We start from the raw sequence: 15,244 nt of genomic DNA, 5'->3' as shown, positions 1-15,244 counted from the left end.
TAGTGCAATATTATATTACTGTTGTTCGTTGGGTTTTTTATTGGCTTTTATGTCTAACCTACTAGCTCTGGTTTCTGGTGTATCTGTTATCACCCTGTTATTAGAAAATCTGTTTTATAGCAAGCAATGTATGTCTAGGAATTAGTTTCAAATTTAGTGCTTTCCTTTCTCTGTGTAGATAAATAACTGCTATGTTATCTCTAATAGAGTTTGGAATGTCATAGCCATATGTAGATCCATAGATGTTTAATAAAGCCATATTTAAAGTCACTTAAAATTAAAAGAACCACTTGAATCTTGGAGATGGGATTTCTACAGGACACAGAGTAAATATCAAGATAGATAAAGGTCTCTTGGTTAAGGTTCAGTACAAATTTGACAGACCCCTTTACAAAAGGTTGATAATGGTAAAGATTTTTACACTCAGGACACCAGAATTCTTTTGTTAAGGAACAAATATCAGTGAAATACTGAATTCTATTAATTCTTTTTCTACAGTGCCTCCAAAGCCACTACACCTGCAGAATTCACCTTCGTCCAATATACACCAAACCCCCAGGCATAAAGCTTTATCTAGTGCAAAACCAAGGATGGAGGAAGTTAAACCTGCCTCTGCTTCTTGTGTCTCAAAAGAAAAACCCAGTAAGATATCAGATCTCATCAGTCGCTTTGAAGGAGGCAGGTAAGAGCTAACTTACAATGGGAGAAGGCAGGGGGGAGAAGAAAGCTGGTTTTTTAAAAAGTATGATAGTTACAGATTTTAAAATAAAAAATAGAGTATTTTATTCCATTAGGTTTGGTAGGCCTTTAGAAAGAGTGAATTTTTAAAATGCTAATCTTGCCCTAATATGAATTCTCATTCATATTATATTATATTATATTATATATTACCTGTGTGCAGTGCTCTGTGCCCCAGCCTTCTCATCACATTGTGTGCTGTGTAGATCTCATTTCCTGCGTATCTGCGTATATCACTCTGTGTATTGTTACTCCTTGGGGTCATTCCATTGGTCACTAGATAATCTGGGTTGGAAACGCAGGAAGTTGTCTCTGTTTCTTTGCTTCTCACTTCATATGCTTGAATTTAACTCCTGTGGGCCTGTCCCATCTCTTCTTTATGACCCATTTTATTTAATGTGGGTCTTCTGTATCCATTCCGTCCCTGTTTCCCCTCTCCCCATACCCCTGTACTGTACTAGGATTGTGAAGAGATACTGGCAATAACAAAATTCATGCTAAATTTCCATTCGTATTTATTAGCTATAATTTTATATTCTTTAGTCCTGACGGTTCACAAAGGTAGCCGAAATGTATATTTCTCACTTAAAGATAAAAAAAAGCTCACATAAGTTGCTTTTCTACTTATATGACACTCAATTGTTTTTTTCTTAGAATTCCCATCACTGACTTAAATAGAATTTTAAAAAAATTTTATCAGAAGGATTTTTTATATATCACCAAAAGTCTGTATATAATTAAACAGTATGTATAACTTCACTTTCATCCTTGAAGCCAAATATTTCCATTCATTCTAGTGTAATATTTGGGAATGGTTTCCCATTAGGTGATTTCAATAGTTATTTGCAGGGTGCATTATTTATGTAATGAATCATAGCTTAGAAATACTTTAAGATCTTCTGGAAATTGTGACCAAGTACAAAACTGCAGTGTCCCTCATTTGTGAGACTATATTTACTAACAAATTCTAGAGAAAAGTAGTTTCTGTTCTTAATCAATTATGGGAACTTGAGTCATAAATATTTAAACTTCAACATCTCCCCCTCAGAAGTAGGATTTTTAATACCTTTTATATCTTAAATTATAGTAATCTTTCCTAGAATGATTTATTTCCATTGAAAATTCTTTTGTTTCTCATGGCAAGTTGATTCAATAGCATGTTTGCAGATTCCCAGGGCCATGTCCAGTGACTGCATAATAAAAGGAGGGGATGGAGCACTGACCCCTATCCATAGTGCATGCCAGAGCCTGTATCCTCAGATTTGGGGGTAGCTTTGGGAAGCCCTGAATGGGTCAGTATTCCAAAGACTGAGTCCTCTGATCCTCACTATTTTTGGTAACCCACTGTTTGTATTCCTCCTCTCCATACACAAAACATGCAGTTTTTCCATATCAACTTTTTTCAATATATTTTTCCAAATCAGTTTTCTTTCACTCTTCCAGCGTTAACAGATTCAAAGTCATCTTTTGATGCAAAACTTGAAGGTTGGCTCTAAGGAGAGATGTAATGTATGGCTAAGAGCAGATAGGATGTAATGTGAGCATTTGGGCCAGTCTGCTGAAGGGATGTTACCTGTGGCAGAGTCCACTGCCAGTACGAAAAATAATTATATGTTTTTAATGAGGTATTTCCAGTAGGAACAGGCCCTAAAAAGTATGGGTTAGTGTTGCATTGGATCTATAGGACTTGAATGGAAGTTTTTATTCCTTGTTCAGTGAGGTCCATGTGCCTGCAGTGTGGCTGTCTGATTTTACCCCAGTTATTACAGCTTAAACTAGCACTTGGTGGAATAGAGGGAGATTCTGCAGGCTCTGATTTACCACAGTAAATTGACAGGAAGAACCAATGTCTGTTCCAGTGGGGTCATGTAAGACCATATGGCACTATTAAAACCTTACCCATGCGTCATAGTTTTGCTCTTTGCAATAATCTAAGTAGCTCTGGTTTATTGCTTTCGTTTTTTTGTGTGTGTGTGTGGTACGCGGGCCTCTCACTGTTGTGGCCTCTCCTGTTGCAGAGCACAGGCTCCGGACACGCAGGCTCAGTGGCCATGGCTCACGGGCCTAGCTGCTCCGCGGCATGTGGGATCTTCCCGGACCAGGGCATGAACCCGTGTCCACTGCATCGGCAGGCAGACTCTCAACCACTGCGCCACCAGGGAAGCCCTCTGGTTTATTAATAGGAGTGATTTGGAGGATGTATTTGGAGCAAGTGAACTTTATTTATTTATTTTTTACTGTGGTTTATTATTCCATTTTTTGTTTTTGTTTTCATTTTTTGAGAGTAAGAGAAACTAGGATTTTTGACCTATGAAAGACTTTAGGATTTTAGAAGAAGTAAATAACATTTTCTCACAAAACTGAACATTGTTTTTTCCCAATGACACTGCAAGGCCAACTGTTTCTCCCCATGGTTTGTCAGCTACAGGAATCTGCTACTTATTGGTTGAACCACTGCTTTTACTAAACCTTCCCTCCCCACCTTATCCTATACCCCTCCACACACACACATATCCCCTGGATATCACTTATTACAGGAAATTCTTACTTGTCATCCAAAGTGGTCCTTTCCAAAAATCCTAAGTAAGTCCAAAGTTTGGTTCAGAGGATCTGCTAAGGATCTTTCCACTGTGTTGCTGGACACTGATGTGTTCAGGAAAAGGAGGGCAGTTTGATTCAAATCTTCAAGGACTTTTGGAGAAATTAGGCCTAAGGTATACGCTCCTAGAAGGCAGATATCAACGGTGGAGTGTGTCACATTTACTTATACTGACAACCTCCAACTTTTATATGACATTTTCCCGTACCAGATTTTTCCTTTCCTTCCTGTGCTGATAAACTTTACTGTGTCTTTTTTCTTCTCTTATTGCTTTCTTACTTACTTTCTTACTGTTATTCCCTGTTCCCGTTCTCCAGTCCAGATCAGCAGTATCTGGGAGGAGTACAGTGAAGGGAGACAGTAACACACATCTCAGCATTGTCCATGGACCTTTCTGCTGTGCCCTTTCCCCACATCCCTCATGAGCCCTCACCCCATAACCTCTGCTTGTGCTGACGAAGATGCCAGCCCTGGACTTTCTTCCCACACTTTTTTTTTTTTTTTTTTTGTGGTACGCGGGCCTCTCACTGCTGTGGCCTCTCCCGTTGCGGAGCACAGGCTCCGGACGCGCAGGCTCAGTGACCATGGCTCACGGGGCCTAGCCGCTCTGTGGCATGTGGGATCTTCCCAGACCGGGACACGAACCCATGTCCCCTGCATCGGCAGGCGGACTCTCAACCACTACGCCACCAGGGAAGCCCTCTTCCCACGTTTTGTATGTGGCCTGCTCACCTGTTTCTCACTCCATCCTTCCTGTTCCAGTGTATTATTATAATGTGGGGTTAAGACTACAGAATTTAGAGTCAGACTTCACGGTTTGAACACGGGCTTTATTATTTGTTAGCCACGTTACATTGGCCCCATTATATAAGTTTCTAAGCCTCAATTTCTCTATTTGTGGGGTCCCTATTTTGGAATTATTATCAGTATGAAACAAGATAATCAATGTAAAGGGCTTAATGTAGTTTCTGGCAGTTAATAAATGTTAGCTGCTATTATTGAATTACTGTCATGATCACTATCACGATGAGTTATTCATTGCTCCTCAGCTATTTATTGAGCACTGTCACATGTCAAGTGCTGTGCTCAGAGGTGGGGATAAAGCAGAGAACAAGACGAGCACATTTTGTACTGTCACAGAGCATTAGTCTGTTTTAATTTTTTCTCCTCATTAGGTCGTAAGAATCTCTTCAAGACTGAAGTCCAGAGTTTTGTGTTTGTCCTCACTGGAATCCTAGATTAAAGTACTATATAAATATTTCCATAGGAACATTGTAATATATTGGCAGTTAAATTCCAACATACTATTAGGATTAAGCCTCTTTGAGGTGACGTCTGAGCAGAAACCTGAATGATGGGAAGGAGTAAACCACACCATTGACTTGGGGAAGATTGCCCTGGACAGAGAGAATGGCAACTACAAATACCCTTAGATATGCACATTTGCTTATTGGGGATGGGAACAGCAGGTGACTAGTATGACAAGAGCACAGTGAGTGAGGAGAGAATAGCATTTAATGAGGCCAGGGCTAGTGGGGGCTATAGTATATAGAGTCTTATAGGCCATGATCAAGATGCCAGATTTTACCTTCAAGTGTTTGGGCAAACCCTGAGAGTTTGATCTTTGTGGCCAACTTGGGAAGACTAGATTGAAGGGGATCTGTGTGGAAGCAGAGAGAGAGACAAGTTAGGAGGCTATGGAAACATGTGCAATAAAATTTTTGAGAAATGTGTTCTGCTTTCCAAAGAAAAATAACCTTTGTTTCTAACCTGTCCATAAATTGAGGGCTAACTATACTTGTTTTTAAAATGTTAAGAAAGTAAAAATCTTGGGATAAGATGGCCTTATTAAATATTTCACACATCTAAGTCTTTACTAACTAGCTATATTAATAAACAGCCCAAGGAAATGTTTTCAACCCTATACATAAAGCTCAGGCTTATCTTTATTTAAATGTTTAGCATCCTAAAAGACAGAGAGTTACTCTGGAATATTCTTACCTATGTTTCTAAAACCATCAGAGGGAAAAAAAAATGTCTTCACTAAATATCCCTAAACAGCTAGAATAAATTTGTTTTTATTCTAGAACTTGTCCATGCCAACATTTTCATACTTCCTTTGTATTTTATCTTTTAGCTCATTATCAAATTACAGTGATTTGAAAAAAGATTCTGCTGTGAACCTAAATGCTCCTAGAACCCCGAGAAGGCATGGATTGACAACCACACCTCAGCAAAAACTCCTCTCCCAACACTCACCACAGAAGCAGGGAAATGATACAGATCAGTCTCAGGGTGCACAGACTTGTGTGGCTAACGGTATGGTAGCAGCACAAAACCAGATGGAATGTGAGGAAGATAAAGCGGCCACTCTTAGCCCAGATACTCCTATTCAAACTTCTGAGCCCTTGCCCGATACAAACTTAGTGAATGGAGAAAGACAGGAAACAGCCACAGACCCTGCATCCCCCACAACAAATGACTGTGATGAAAATGCTTCTGACAGTAGCTGCAGGACTTTACATGTCGGCCCACGGCTCCCCCTGGAAGAAGGAAGGGCAGACACAGAAGCCAAGGTACAAGAGAGGGAAGATGGAGAAAGCCCCCTAGAACTGGAACAGCTGGACCAGCACCATGAGATGAAGGTAAAGCATAAGTAGGAAGAAGCACTGACTTTTTTTTTTTTTTTTTTTTTTTTTTTTTAATTTAGGCTGTACCGGGTCTTAGTTGCGGCACGCGGGATCTTCGTTGCAGTATGTTTAGTTGCGGCATACGGGATCTTTAGTTGCGGCATGCGGACTTAGTTGCGGCATGCGAACTCTTAGTTGCGGCATGCATGTGGGATCTAGCTCCCCGACCAGGGATTGAACCAAGGCCCCCTGCACTGGGAGCACAGAGTCTTACCTACTGGACCACCAGGGAAGTCTCAAGCACTGACTGACTATTCCACTATGGTTTGAAAACTATTTTATAGCACTTATGTGATGAATAAGTCAGATCACCCATACCACTGGTTGAATAGTTTTCAAGCTCTAGCTGATGATGCATGTTTTCCCTACTCTGAGGAGATATTCCACTTTTTCTTCTATGTAATTTCTGTTGATCTCTCTATTATGATTTCAAGATTCAGAACAGTGTGAAGACTTTGATATAGGAAAACCACAAACATACTGTTTTTACTTACATTGGAAGAAAATGTTCTTTGTTGCCCAAATGTTAAGGCTGCATCCCTAATATTTATGGTCTAAGTAACAGGAAATTATATAATGCTGAAGATCATCTTGGTTCATAGTTCATTTATAGAAGAAAAAACAGTCCCAGGAAGCTTAAGTGATTTTCCAGGCTCACAGTAAAAGCCCAGACTCCTTGTGTCCTGACTCTCAGGCCGGTATTGTGTCCTGATGCAAGAAGTCACAAGTGTAACTGCCTAATTGCAGGAAATGTCAATGAATGCAGCGGCCATGAGGAATAGACTAGAGAGAAGTGAGACTGTGGCAAACTAGAAGTTCATTTCCTTTCTAATCAGAGCAGCATTTCTGAGCTAACGAAGAGCTGATTTGCTGGTGAAATATGTTCATAATCTACCTGGGCTATAGCAGAAACTTTTATACAATTTCAGTAACAAGACGATTGCATTTGTATTCTTTATTCAGGTCAATATAGTGCTTTGGAAAGATCAATAAATATGGCTTTTACAAAGCACTTGGAATGTCTTGGATCAAAGATGGTATATAAGCATTATCATAGCATTCCCTGGAGTGGGGAGTTGTTGATAATTCTGAAGACAAGAAAAAAGTTTCCATTGTTTAGTCTCTCATATATTATAAATAACAATCTTTGTAGGAGAGCTGATAATTGAAAATCGGACAATTATAGGAAAATTTGTAAAGGATAAATCCAAGTCCTAAATCTATTTAGAATTTTTTTATGATGCTGTATCTTAAGTGGCACTAACATAGCCAGAAATTCAAAAGGACTGATACTAAAATATTAGAGTAAAAAATGATTGACTGATGTGTTCAGAACTTTAAAGTGAAGTCTATCTTATAGTTCAATTTACAGTGATCCTGAAAAAAATCACAACTAGGCAAAGAGCCAGTAGCTTATTTTCTTCCAGTTAGTGAATTAATTTTAAATGCTGACTCAAGCAGAGAAAGTTTAAATAAGGAAGTGAGTGGGAGAAAGTGAATCATACTTGGTAACAATATCTGAAACATTAAAGAAACAGGACTTTGCAAAGTGAATCTCTTTACATCTTGATATAGTAGTAGATTTTAGTGTCTCTGTGTTTAAATCACAGTGAATGGAAAAGAAGTTTAGAACCAAGGAACTCAAGACTCACATCTGTCCTTTTACACTTGGGATGATGCCACCAGCAAGTATTTGTAAAACAGTAAGAGCTGTTTTTATTAAGAGAAATATTTTAATTGGTGATGATGCTTGTGGTTGCTGGGTACTACTTTTTTTCCCATGTCATATATTATTATGTATACATTTTCATAGATGAGTCTTCTTTGGTTTGGGAGAGACTTAATAGGGCTTCCTATTAAATTAGTGAGACATGGAATAGTACATCTGGTCTTTCTCCTAATGGGCATTTAAGCAGTGGTTGGCACATGCTATATGTGGGAAGAAAAAGGAAATTTTCTCTGCAGAGCTGTTGATCTAAATACTACATGAGTCTCCCATCCAAAAACGAATATTAGAATGTAATTTCTTCATGGTAACAATGTGTTCTCTTTTGCTGCTTTAGAGTAGCAAGCATTAGTGCTTGTTACATTGCCTTTCCTTGTTCCAAAATGCAAACATAAATGTTAGCAGTGTTAAGGTGATAAGTTTTATGTTAAGTGTATTTTACCACAATTAAAAATAAACTTAAAAAAATTTTAAGTTAGTAGTATATAGTAGACTAAACAATTGGAACCAGGAAATCTTGATGCTACTTCTTATACATCCACTAACCAACATTATGACCTTGAACAAATCAATTAAATCCTCTAATTAAAGGGTTCTAAAATTCTTTAGTTGAAGAATATAAACTGAGTCTGATCTTAAGTCTCTCCTTAGTGATAATAATATAATAATTCTGTGCTGTTGTATGTAGGTATATTCCTTTGTTAGCATAGCCCTCCAGATTGTCAGCTGCTTCTTAAACCATCTAATGTGTTGAACTTCTAAGATTTCATGGAGTATTTTATTCATGCAGACAACTGAAAAAAAGTTACCTCAGTCTTTATATAACTTGATATAGAGGTTTACATCAGAATAGTCTTATTGGCTTTCATTTAAACCAGAATTAAATTTAATGGACATTGTGCACCAGGAGTGGAAGAATGAGGGATTGGGGGATGGAAAGTGGGGGTACAATAGAATTGCAAAGATAGTTCAGGAAAGTAGATACATATTAAAATATATCTTGAACAATCATCATTAATAATTGAGTACAGACTTGAAAGTAGTCTCAGCTTGTGTAACTCTTTCACTGATTATCTGATGTATTTTGATCAAGAATCACTTACAGTGGTGAATATAGAATACTGTTATTTTTACCATGTAAAAGATAATACCTACCTCATTGAAACTGTTGACTCTACTATACTTTAGCAAAGCAACACTTTTCCAATGTTTAAACTTTTTGCACCAGTGATCTAAATATAGCCAGACACCTCAAAGTAATCAGATAATTCTTTAAAATCTCAGAATCAAAGAAAAATTTTAGCACCTTATGATACCTTTAGTTTTCACCACAATGTGTTAATGGTATCTTTAAATTAAGGTTAATCATGTATTACAGTAGATTACAGATTGAAATCTGCTAAAAGGAAGATGTCATTGGGTGAGCCAAAAAGTTTGTTAGGTTTTTTCCATAACATCTATACAATATTATAAGGAAACATACTAAAATCCGTAAGGTACAGGAAAAGTAGGGGTCAACGACTATCGTAGTGTGTATGCATGTGCGCGCTCAGGGATGGTACTTGAGGGCATCAGGGGATAAAAACAGTATTATAATTCTTGTTTGTCATGATGAATTTGGGTTATCATAAATAGCTTAAACTATATTAGGAGATTCAGGTAAATGGGTTAGAATGAATTTCATTAAAAATAGTTATTTTTTCTCAGATTTGTAGGCTTCAGTGGGTGAACTTTAGTAGAAATGCACTGTGTTGAATGCTGCACTCATCAATTTGTGCCGTGGAAATGAAAATTTCTCTTCACGGTTTTCACGAGTCTTTTAATATCCAGGTTATATTTCCATGGGTTGATTGGTAGTTTTTTCTGAGATTTATTCAAAGTATTTCCTTCCTCTGTATTTCATACAGCAAGCCAAATATCAGTGTGTAGATATGCACTTTTTAAGACTAATGTTTATATAAATAACAAATCTCTGTTATTGCCAACATAAGCTCAAAGTAGCAATGTATTAAAACTATAATAATAGCAATTTTATCAAGAATGTAAAAGAAGCAGATTTTTTAAAAGTTAATCTTTCCTTTCACCAAAAATGAAAGAAATTATGTAATGAAGTTGGCAGATAGATGAAGGTGGTGTCCACAATGTAGAGACTTATAGAAACATATATTTTTTAAAAAACGTAAATGTTTATTTCCTGCTTATTTCTGGTTTTTTAATTGCTATTTTACTTATTATGTTTTTATATAAGCCTTGAGGGTTTATAACTTTTGAACATACTCAAAAGTTAAGGAAGATAATTATCTCCTAGGGGAAAAAAATGACGGAAAAGCACATTCAGAAGTAAGTTTCAGGACTTCCCTGGTGGTGCAGTGATTAAGAATCTGCCTGCCAATGCAAGGGACATGGGTTCGAGCCCTGGTCCAGGATCATCCCACATGCCGCAGAGCAACTAAGCCTGTGCACCACACCTACTGAGCCTGTGCTCTAGAGCCTGTGGACCACAACTACTGAACCCACATGCCACACCTACTGAGCCCACGTGCCACAACTACTGAAGCCTGTGTGCCTAGAGCCTGTTCTCTGCCACAAGAGAAGCCACCGCAGTGAGAAGCCCACGCACCGCAACAAAGAGTAGCCCCCACTCGCCGCAACTAGAGAAAGCCCACGCGCAGCAACGAAGATCCAATGCAGCCAAAAATTAAAATATATTAATTAATTAATTAATTAATTTTTTAAAAAAGAAAGAAAGTGAGGCTTGATTTTAAAAACAAAAAGAAGTAAATTGCAAACAGAAAACCAGTGGTGTAATACAAGTTAACTCACTTTTCCTTTTTCCTTCAATTTCTCCTCACTAAGTTTAATTGTATTTCTTAAAATTGTTGATTAATTTTATAGGGTGTAATATGAGATATCAAAGTTTTCTGAGAGGTAAAACATAATGCTTACTTTGCTCATCCATTTCTTATGATGGGCTACAAGTCCTTTTTTTATAAAGCTTTACTTTTTATTTTTTTAATTAATTTTTGTTGGAGTATAGTTGATTTACAATGTTGTGTTAGTTTCTGCTGTACAGCAAAGTGAATCAGTTATACATATATCCACTCTTTTTCAGATTCTGTTCCCATATAGGTCATTACAGAATATTGAGTAGAGTTCCCTGTGCTGTATGGTAGGTTCTTATTAGTTATCTATTTTATATATAGTAGTGTGTACATGTCAATCCCAGTCTCCCAATTTATACACCCCCCCCGCCCGCATAAAGCTTTAAATTTCTTTTGGTTCACTTCTTGAAAGATAAGGGGACAACTGTTGAGGTCTTGTTAGATTTGAAGGCAAGTATTAAATTACACCTCTTGTTTCTTCTTTTGCCAAATCAGCTTTAATTCCAAGAAAGTGAAAGGCAACACAAGCGAAGAAATTATCCAGCTTTACTAATCGATCTTTCATTGTTGCTAGTATTGTAATGACAGCTCCAACTAAAGTCGTAGGCATTTTAAAATGATGTGTAGAATAATGGAAAAGTTTCCTCACTAACCATGTGGATAGTTCATAAATGCCTTGAGGGTAGCTTTTCATTATTCAGTTAGAATTGATGGGGAACTCAGAAACTTCTTTTTTTTTTTTTTTTTTTTTTTTTTTTGCGGTACACGGGCCTCTCACTGCTGTGGCCTCTCCCGTTGCGGAGCACAGGCTCCAGACGCACAGGCTCAGCGGCCATGGCTCACGGGCCCAGCCGCTCCGCGGCATGTGGGATCTTCTCAGACCGGGGCACGAACCCGTGTCCCCTGCATTGGCAGGCGGACTCTCAACCACTGCGCCACCAGGGAAGCCCCAGAAACTTCTTTATGTTGTGGTGACTCCGTTTAGTATTTTGGAAAGATATAAGAAAGAAATGAGAAAAAGTGTGCTTCAGAGAGCCTGCACCTGAATAAAACCACCTATTGTTCACTTTAAAAATTCAGTATGCAGGCTCACTCTCCTTGGTGCTGGAAACAGAAATGAACAAGGCAAGCCCTTTCCACAAAGCCTCAGTCTGCTGAGGGGAGAAAGACATAAGTAAATCAGCATGATATGTTGCAAAAAGGGCTTGGGAAACACAGATGAGAAAAAAGCTGTGCCTGGAGGAATGCTGGTGAGGGGCAGGCTGCTGAGAAGCAGCAGAATTGGGCTTGAAGGAGGAGTGGGAGGTGCTGGTGGTCCAGAATAGGCAGTAACAGGGAGGTAGGGAAGATGATTGCATCTAGGCTGAGAGCAGGTGTGAGAAGTAGAAACAAGAGGGTAGCTGCCGTGTTTAGGGGTTTTCTGGTCTCATAATAGAGGCCAGAAGGGCTAGTGAAATGAGTGTGGGAGTAGAAGGATAGGCTTAAAAAGAAAAGGTAAGCTAAGGATAAATTGCAATGGGTTTGTGTGCCTAAGCTGTACTTTTTCCCCTGAAAACAATGGAGACTTTTTTTTAAAGATTTTTTTAAAGTCTGAATAAAAATTAATAATCCTTATAGAAAATCAAGAAAATGCAGCAAAGAGTAGAGAATACAAAATCACTCATAGTTCTACCACCCAGAGAAAAATGCTTTGATATCTAACATTCCAGCTTGTTTTTCTCAGCTGATATTTAAAAAAAATATGTCAGTAGCATAATGTATGGTCATTCTGCATCCTGTTTTGTAGGATTAAACATAGGTATTTTCCCATGTTATTTCAAACTTTCCATAAGCCTAATACTATCTGGCCTAAGAGGCATTTAATTAAAGCATGGAAGTGACATGATTATACATCTGTGGGTTTTAGAAAAATGACTCAGATGAAAGGAAAAACAGATGGAGCAGGGAACATGGTTACTAAGCAACTGTTGTAGTCCAGGTGTGAAAGGAAGAGGTCCTGGACGAAGCAGAGGGTTAGGGCAAGGGAGAGAGATTGCTGAGAACTGCGTGGCTGGATGTAGAGAATGAGTCATGTTCAACTCCGAGCTTGGATGAAGAGGCAGACGGTGTACCATTTACTGAACTACAAGAGAATAGAAAGAACAACATACTTGGGGGGCAAAAAAATTAATTGGATTTAGACATAATGAATTTAAAGGACTTGTGGGATGTCCAGGTAAAGATACCTAAAACAAAAATGGAATATTCTGGAGACATTATGGGTTATTGGTTAAGGATGAAAGCTTTAGAATTAAGAGATGAGTTCCAATCCCAGCCCCATTACTTCCCAGCTATGTGATCTCAGACACTGCACTTTAGTATAACTCTGCAGGCCTTGGTTGAGATGACAGACAAGAAGGAAAGTGATTGTGTTTGGAATGAGGGGAGGGAGTAGAGTTGCTGATTAGGTTACTTTTATGCTACTCAGTTTATGGTACCTGCAAGACATCCATTTGGAGATATTAATTAGGCAGATGAAATATGGATCTGGAGCTCAGGAAAGAGGGTAGGAATGTAAAAGGATGTACATAAGCATGTGATTAATATTGCCGAAATAGAATGTGTAGGAACCAGAAGAAGGCCAAGAACTGAGCCCTAGAGAGTACAAGCATAATCGAAAGGGGAACATAGAGATTTGTCTGAGAGGGGAAAGAAGAAGAGAGAGCAGTGTCATGAGAACCACTGGGGTTGAGAGGGTGGGAGACGGTGGGGGGGTGGTATTGGTGAGCTTGTGAGGATGGTCATCATTTAGAATGTGGAACTAGAAGTTAACCTGGAGACCTAGGCCTTTACTGGCACATTATAGCTAAGTAGCTCAGTAAACCTGGGTATTCAGATTAAATACAGTGAATCTATATTGCACATATACTGTGTTCAAGTCACTGCAGTAAATTCAAAGAGGAAACTACCAGTCGAGAAGGAGGATTAAGATAAATAAATGACCATTACTTAAGATATCATGGGGTAAAGGGGAAAGGAGAGCTCAAAGATAAAGCCAAGGTTTGGAGCATGGCTGAGAGGATGAATTACCTGTTGTTAGCAGAAATGGAGAACTCAGGCAGAGTCTGGAAAGTCAGGTGCCTGGAGGTCACAGGGTACACAAAGATTCAGTATGGGTGTGAGAGAAAAGGAAAGGTCAGATCTTGAAAACACAGTGGTTGTTGTATGTAGCGTAAAAAAAAAAACTAAAACAAAACAGAGTGATACAGCATAACCTGGTGGTCAGGAAGATAGGCTCAAGAGCCAGACTCTCTATGTTTGAATCCCAGCTCAGCTACTTACCAGCTATGTGGCCTTGAGCAGGTCACTTAAACATCTCTGTATCTCAGTTTCCTCATCTGTAAAATGGAGGTAATATTACCTACCTCATAACATTTTTACAAGGCATAGATCATTAAATAGTTGTAAAGTACATAGAACAGTGCCTTGAAACAATGTGAGCTGTGTTTGTTAAATAAAACATAAAATAAAAATCCTGTTTCCTCATTTGTAAATCTAGATGAATAGATTCATGACCTGAGATGTCCCTTAATAGACCAAAATTCAACATAGCTTACCTGCTGAAGATCCCAGCCCCTCTCTCTCAGTTCTATTTTAAACTAAGGTGCTCCCTTACAGGATACACAGAGATAAGTTTGCATGCCTCATGCCATGTGAGGCACTCACTACTGTGTACAAAGTTTTGACTCTGGGGAATCATCACCAGAAATATTTATGTGACCTTATTACTTTGATATTCTGCCTAGGCTTCGGATAGTTTAATTCAGTTATTGATTGTGAGTATATATTACATTTTCTTGGTGTCTGATCTTTAATTTCTGCTAAACCCAAAGGACAGTTTAGTCTAATATATACTAAATTGGGTGTAAGAAGAGCAAAGTTCTTCTCTCTTTGCTGTCACTTCCTGTCTGATCTTGTGCAAGTAACCAAACTGTCCCAGTGCAGGCTCTTTCTCCCTCCTCCCCACCCTCTCTTAAAAGGATGTAATTTAAACCTTCAGATTAAAAGCTCTCACTTGCCTCTTCTCCTCTTTCGAATTGGGTAAACAGTATAGAGGACATAGATTTGAAAAATATTGGTGCTGGTCACAATTAGGCTTGGATTTTGCTCCCAAAGCTTCCTGAAGGATCATGTTAAAGTACCAGACTGTTTATGCTTGTGACACTATATTATGCAGCAGGGATAGGAATAATGCCTGCATGTCATAGTGGGCGTTCTCTTTTTCTTGTAATGTGAACCTGGTGATAAATTTCTTCCTGATTACAACTCTTCCCTGAGACCACGTGACCTTACTTATGGCATTATTGCATGATCTTAATAGAACACAAAATCTGTGTTTTGTTCCCTTAGCTTTTCATTTTCTTGTTCCCCAGATCCAGGGGGAGTTCTCTTAGTTAAAAGGTGGTAGCAGAGTACGAACTTTGTTTTCACAGACCTGCATTGAATCCTAGCTTAGTCACTTACTAGCTGTGTGACTTTGGGCAGGTTACCCAGCCTCACTAGGACACAGCTTCCTCGTCTATAAAATGAGGGGATAACGCTACCTGCTTCACAGGAGTATTAAGAGGGT

At 38.5% G+C, this 15,244-nt stretch overlaps 1 protein-coding gene across 8 annotated transcripts in view; it reads left to right on the top strand.

Moving 5' to 3' along the window:
• The window catches only part of FGD4 (FYVE, RhoGEF and PH domain containing 4), a 197,019-nt gene that overhangs the window by 139,538 nt on the left and 42,237 nt on the right, over positions 1–15,244 (top strand). For all 8 annotated transcript variants that reach the window (XM_060306019.2, XM_060306013.2, XM_060306017.2 and 5 more), the window contains 2 exons: positions 499–682; positions 5,475–5,982. In XM_060306019.2, coding sequence (XP_060162002.1) covers positions 591–682; positions 5,475–5,982 — 600 coding nt within the window. In that variant the 5' untranslated portion in view covers positions 499–590. The remainder of the gene's footprint in view (positions 1–498; positions 683–5,474; positions 5,983–15,244) is intronic.

This window comes from Globicephala melas, chromosome 10 (genome assembly GCF_963455315.2).
Source record: "Globicephala melas chromosome 10, mGloMel1.2, whole genome shotgun sequence".
Classification (NCBI taxonomy): domain Eukaryota; kingdom Metazoa; phylum Chordata; class Mammalia; order Artiodactyla; family Delphinidae; genus Globicephala; species Globicephala melas.
This window is presented reverse-complemented; position numbering and strand designations above follow the sequence as displayed.